Source organism: Oncorhynchus gorbuscha, linkage group LG08, assembly GCF_021184085.1.
Source record: "Oncorhynchus gorbuscha isolate QuinsamMale2020 ecotype Even-year linkage group LG08, OgorEven_v1.0, whole genome shotgun sequence".
NCBI lineage: Eukaryota > Metazoa > Chordata > Actinopteri > Salmoniformes > Salmonidae > Oncorhynchus > Oncorhynchus gorbuscha.
The window spans coordinates 27320206-27326315 of record NC_060180.1 but is presented as its reverse complement, the minus strand read 5'-3'; the positions used below and the strand labels follow the sequence as shown (position 1 = coordinate 27326315).

The 6110-nt window shown below is 38.5% G+C and overlaps 1 protein-coding gene across 1 annotated transcript; it reads right to left on the bottom strand.

Moving 5' to 3' along the window:
* Positions 1-1011: 1011 nt before the first annotated feature.
* Positions 1012-5887, bottom strand: LOC124041431 (homeobox protein EMX2-like). The gene is made up of 3 exons (XM_046358996.1): positions 5153-5887; positions 3620-3804; positions 1012-2171 (listed from the first exon to the last, which is right to left on the bottom strand). The coding sequence occupies exons 1-3, from the start codon at positions 5538-5540 to the stop codon at positions 1998-2000; spliced, it is 747 nt and encodes a 248-aa protein (XP_046214952.1). The 5' UTR covers positions 5541-5887; the 3' UTR covers positions 1012-1997.
* Between the last annotated feature and the right edge of the window lie 223 nt (positions 5888-6110).

Sequence of the window (6110 nt, the reverse complement as noted above, 5' to 3'; positions counted from 1 at the left end):
GAGGAATGTAACCGTTTTTCTTAAATTGTGTGGTGCTGTATTTTTTTATTTTCTTTTACATTGTATCGATGGCTGTTTTGTTTCCATATTGTATTTAAGTGTGTTACTGTGACCAGGGCACCCTTGTGAATGAGACATTGGTGTCAATGAGTTTTTCCCTGAATAAATAAATAATCAAATGTTATGTTTGAGTCACTTGTAAAAAAAAGACGTTGTTCTATTAAGCTCTTAGATGTAAAAACAACCAAAAATATATATAATGTATTTTTGCCGTACAAGCGTAATAGGCTAAAAAATCAAATGGGAAAAGCGTATACATGCGTTGACGCTGTTTTGTTTGTGATCAATTTGTGGGAAGAGCGCGTGTACGCATATCCTACTCGTGGCTGTCGGAGACAAGATTTTAAACAAAGATCTCATTTTGCTGCACATTGCAACCTTCCCTTATCGCTTCGTGAGGGGTAGTCAGATTGTACTAAATTATGTCCAACCAAGCCCCCTTGGATCCACGGATTAAGAGATTAAAGTGGACCACTGGGCAATGCATCCCCTTTCCCCCTCATATTACTCGCATGATAATTGCCTAAACTGATTTGCACTTTCACAAAAGCTCGTAGGACTCTTTGTAGCCTGAACAGACCAGACGCTGCCCCTCTAAATAAAAACGGATTAATGCAGTCTATCAGACTGAGGAGCAAATGAACCACCGGAAAAAACAACCATGCACTTGCCACAGACAAATTATTTTGGATTTTATAAGTTCATTTTAACAAGCCACATTGTCTGGATTTCTTCTAAAATGAGTCATAGGCCTATCTCAAATATAGGCTAATTGTGAGACTGGTTTGACGAAAATCAAGATATATGAAGCGGGTGATTGGTGGCAGCCAATAGCCTATAAAAAAGTGTTAAATGATACACGCTTGAATTGAAGAGCGTAACAGGTCTCTTTATAAAATGTCAATATATGAAAGTTGATCTAAAATCAAAACCCTACTTTTACTCCGCGCGCAACATATTGATAAAACTTTATTGACAAAATATTAACAATTACATACTTCTTGGAAGTATACTTTGTGTTAAAATTGTAGCAAACTTAACACAAACACAACATTATTTACATTCTGATAAAAGAGTGTTTAACAGAAACATTAACTTTTAGTATCTCTGTACATGGATACGCTCAGTGCTTGACGTTTTCTCGCCTCTACGGCAGTCAATTCTTGCATTAGTCCTTTGTGGCAACTCTCACGGAAGGGTCAAATCCTGACAATATGCTCGTGACAGAATAACGGAGACATGGTAAAGCTTTAGGTTTAAGGAATGTCCTGGATACTTTCCCTTTAAGTACTTTATCTGTGGTTTGATAAACTTTTATAAAGTTTTCGAAATACATTTTCTTTAAAAACACTATAACGCAGCACTGCTACTTCATACTGTTCTCACAATCACTTTAACACGATAATCATTAATTAAAAGACTGCACACTTTGTAAAAAGGAAGAAGCACAACATCTCTGAGATTGAAAATAGAGTTAAAACAAAGTTGTTTTTGAGAAAATTATCAAATTAAAACAACTACCAGAAAGTCTACCATGCAATTTAAGTTTTACAAAAACAGTTGTGGATTTTGGTATCTTGAGTGGAAACGTTCATATTTAGAAACTTTCAGAAGTGCAAATGTCCAATGTGAATTGGAGATTAATTTTTGGGTGGTTCGTGGGAGATTGTAGTGGTGGGTTGATGCGTGGAAGGTGGTCAGGTAGGTGGACTGCAATACTGTCAATCACTTTTGCCTGGGCAATTTGATATGGTTTGACAGACCCATGGTAGTGACAGCAGTGCCACCAATCGGATCTCTCACCCTCAGCTGCCGATCTCCGAAGAATCGAAATGTGACATTGGCTTTACCCTCTCTCTGTCTCTCTGTACACAGCATCCTTAGCCATGTCATCCTTCACGCCACACGGCTGTCCCAGGTTCAAACAATTTCGTATTTTAATCGTCTGAAGTTACATCAATTTCCTCCGGGCTTCCCGATCCTTGTTTAGTTGCGAGTCTCCATCGGTTTATGTGATGGGTCCCCTTCTTCTTCTGTTGCGAATCTGAACCCTCCTCCTCCAACTTTTGACGCTTGAACTTGGTTCTTCGGTTCTGAAACCACACTTTTACCTAAGGGAAATAAATAAAGGCTACAATAAATACCAAAATACTAAACAAAAACTATCCATGTGCGTAAAGTTAGAATTCAAATAGCAGAATAGCAAAAGAGATACAAGCATAGACTATTAAAGGAGTGCAAAGGCCTAGCATTTTTGCATAGGCTCTCATAGATCGCTGTGTGAATATTTGCCCAATGCAATAGACCCTAAATTACTTACAACTTAGGCTAGAAGTACGGTTATTTTCAGATGGGATATTGCCTAGGTCAAAATGGCATGCATTGCATACTCTATTTTTTTAATAGTACAAACATAAGCCAATTACCAGACATTGACATCCCCTTGGTCGAAAAAACCGGCGCAAACAGGCCCACGAATATGCAATGCATAACAAATAAATGTCATTTAATTTCTAATAATTTCCCCCCAAAATGTAAAAGCCACATTGCTTGTTAATTTTAAGCCTTTTGTAAATGCATATCAATAGGCTAGTGGGCAATATTAATATATACAAGCCATCCGTCTGACAGCTTGGCAAGTGAGGTGCATTTAATGTGCTTTCAGTCAGCTAATTGAAGTGGGTGATGGTTAATTTCTCCCTCATTCCCCTCTGAAAGCCTCCGTTTAGAGAAGAGCCGGTGGTGACACTGGGACAAAAGACACCGACCGTTCCACAAGCTGATAGGCACAAATACGATCTTAAATATGGCCAGGGAAATTCATTGAGTCCGTCTCATTCTTTTTAGCGTGCCATAGATCCTTTAAAATGGTTAACTGGTTAATTGCCCTCCATTTTGAATAGAAACCTTTTTTTCCCAAAACAAAGTAATTCAACCCAACGAGGTTGTACAATGATCATTGATTTCATCCAACTAAAAGCCTCAAGGCCGATGGTGGTGTAGACATGTATTTTTGTATCTCTGAAACTGTGGGTTTACAGGTCAATCCAATAGTAGGCCTAATTTTGAAAAATGATTAAACGTGTGTTTTCATTCATATCATCCCCCCCCCCTTCATTTCAATTTTTTAAATGGAATAGCATTTAGGCCTATGTGAAATTCCTAAATGTGACTTGCAATACGGATAAACCATAGCATGTGTGAAGTTTACCCCAATTGACAACACATTGTCGTGTTTTCAATAAATGAATAAATAATTCCCGTAATGTCACTTATGGGCTGGCATATGAATTTCTTATAAATAATTAGCCTATTCATAGAAATTTAGCATATTCACAGATACCGTAGCCAACACGAAAACAAGTTATTATTGTCCTATAGCCTAATGTAGGTAGACCTACAGGCTATAAAACACCCCTTGAAAAACACCCCACAAACCTGTGCGTCATGTCAGGTCTGGTGCAACTTGACACAATCGTCTTTTAATCCATCCCCTATTCAAAGTAGGCCTAATGCGGACTTAACGATACACTTGTGAATATTCAATTCATTTTCTTACCTGAGTTTCTGTGAGGCTAAGGGTGTGCGCAAGCTGTTTTCGTTCGGCACCTACGACGTAATGGTTTTTTTCAAATGCGTGCTCAAGCCGCAGAAGTTGGGAAGGGGAAAAAGCTGTCCGAATTCTTTTGGGCTTTCTGGCCAGTGCATTGTGCAAAAGGAAGCTCTCCGGGCTTGTTTCGTTACCTGAAAACGACAATGGGAGGGATATTAATTATGACCACTCTTACGTTGCAAACTGAGGCTAAAGAGATGATGATGCTATGCTCATAATTTGGCTATACCGCAGACTTGGGCCTTTTAACGTTTGACTAAAGTCTACGGCAACACTCAATTGAACATTGAAACCAATTTAGTCACAAGCAACACCTTGAATAATTTTAACAATAGCAAATTGATGCAGTTTATATTATTCAAATGGAAGCAATAGGGCTATGCAGTGGCTAAAATAAGCGCCGTTTCGATACAGTCTTTGGTTATCCTAAAAACACTAGGCCTACACATACAAAATAGCAACACAATGGTCTACAATCACAAAGGGGCCTAGAAGCCTCTATAGCCTAACCCTTTTCAACTTTTCTTTTTAACATTAGCCTACAGTCACTGGTATACTGTAAGTATATGGTGGATAATTAAATAGACTACATTAGCCTAACATTTTTTTTCAGAATTACTATAAAGACCCTTATTAAAATAACCATTATGAAAACAGATCGTTCACTTGTTATACAATTTGCATGGTGCATCCACCAGCAAAAAATATAATTTTCTAATATGACAGTCCAATTTGGGGGACGATAAATTAATAGTGCGATTTTAAAGTAGTGCATTGTGTACAATTTCGTAAACAGCAGTTTGGGCAATAAAAACATAGCCCACAAATACGACCCAATGCCTATTCCAAGGCACGGATGATTACAAAAAAAATACACAGGCATCTATCAATGTAGTTAAGTTGATTTGCACTCAGTTTAAACATGAAGTAAATATCTAGGCCAAATTAAATCATTATTTATTTTTCAATAATCTTTTTGTTGTTGTTAAAAATAACAAGTCAATTAATTATATAGCCCTACACTTTCCAGTTGTAAGGTTTTATGCTTATTTTTGTTTCAATGAAATGTTTTAGACGCTAAAGGACTTTTTAAAAGTCCACTCTTTGCAATTCCTTTTTTTAAACAAAATGGAAAATTATAGGCTATAGACTACCAGCAAAATACATTTGAACCCGTGTTACCACATTGTGAAATACTATGCCGTACATTAGGCTACTAAAAGTACCCTAGCCTATTCCAGTTGAACAGTGTTCTAATTATAACAGACAAAAACAGTTTGTAAAACTGTTCGAGACAAGGCGATAGCACATATATTTCCAAAATTCGATAGCTCACTGATATTTATCATTCGTTTCTTTATTCTCATAATTACATGTTATATTGGCCTACATAAATGCTATGGAACATCCAAAAAAAAGGGCTTAACAGCATAAATAAGTAATAAATGCGTTAAAAAGACAAATGTAAATTCAACCTACCTTGGAATCTGTGACCCAAGTACCTATATCTATGTATTAGCCATGGGTAAAAAGTTGAGGGGTCCCTTTGCTGGCTGGCAAAAAGATGGTGCGGACTATGTGAGGATGAAAGTGGGTGAGCCAACGCGTGTGGAGGTGGTACCGAATGAACTGGGACACCGGAGTTGTTCTGATGTGAGACCGCCTCAGCGAACACCAAGTCCGGATTAGAGTAGACGCCCCTGCCGCTGGAATGAAACCCGTTCAGAAATGGATTCATCTGGCTGGAGTTTGCATAGCTCAGAGCTGCTGGTCGTATGGGCTCCTCAGACCTCGACACTGGTAGAGGATTATCCTTCGCTACCAACGATTCTATAGTGAAACACCTCTTCGGTGTAGGTTGAAACATGGTTTGATAGTCAAGATTCCCCAGCTTAGAGTTTAAGAGGTGCAGGCGTTCTTCGTAAAAAAAAAATAGGTTACTACTCCACACCGAGAAAGTTTGTCAGCATAAATAACTTTGGAACGAAGAGTGCAGCAAGAATAGAAGCCAAAGTAACAACAAATCAACAAATAGCCATAAAGGTGGTCAACTGCGCCAGACAATCCATGGATGTGATCGGTTCCTCACCAGTTGTGCAAGCGATTTGTTAGTTCATGAGCCTAATTAGCGCTGGAGTCACATAAACAGCTTCCTCTGAAGCCTGTAATGGCATGGTGATTGGTCGCTGCTACTCGCCTTAAGGTTGAGGGAAGAGTCTTTAAGTGCGTCAATAGGAACAGGCACGGAGAGGCGGACTCAAGCAAAACGGAACGGATTCGTTCAGAACCAGATCTTCAGAACATTTTTACATAGGCTACTCAGCTGAACCAGTAGAAAAGCTCAAGGTACTTACGTTTGCATTTTTGTCTACCGATAAGGCCTGAGGACAGTCGGTCTTAAAGGGGCCTTTATGTTTATCAGTGTTGAGTTTTATGT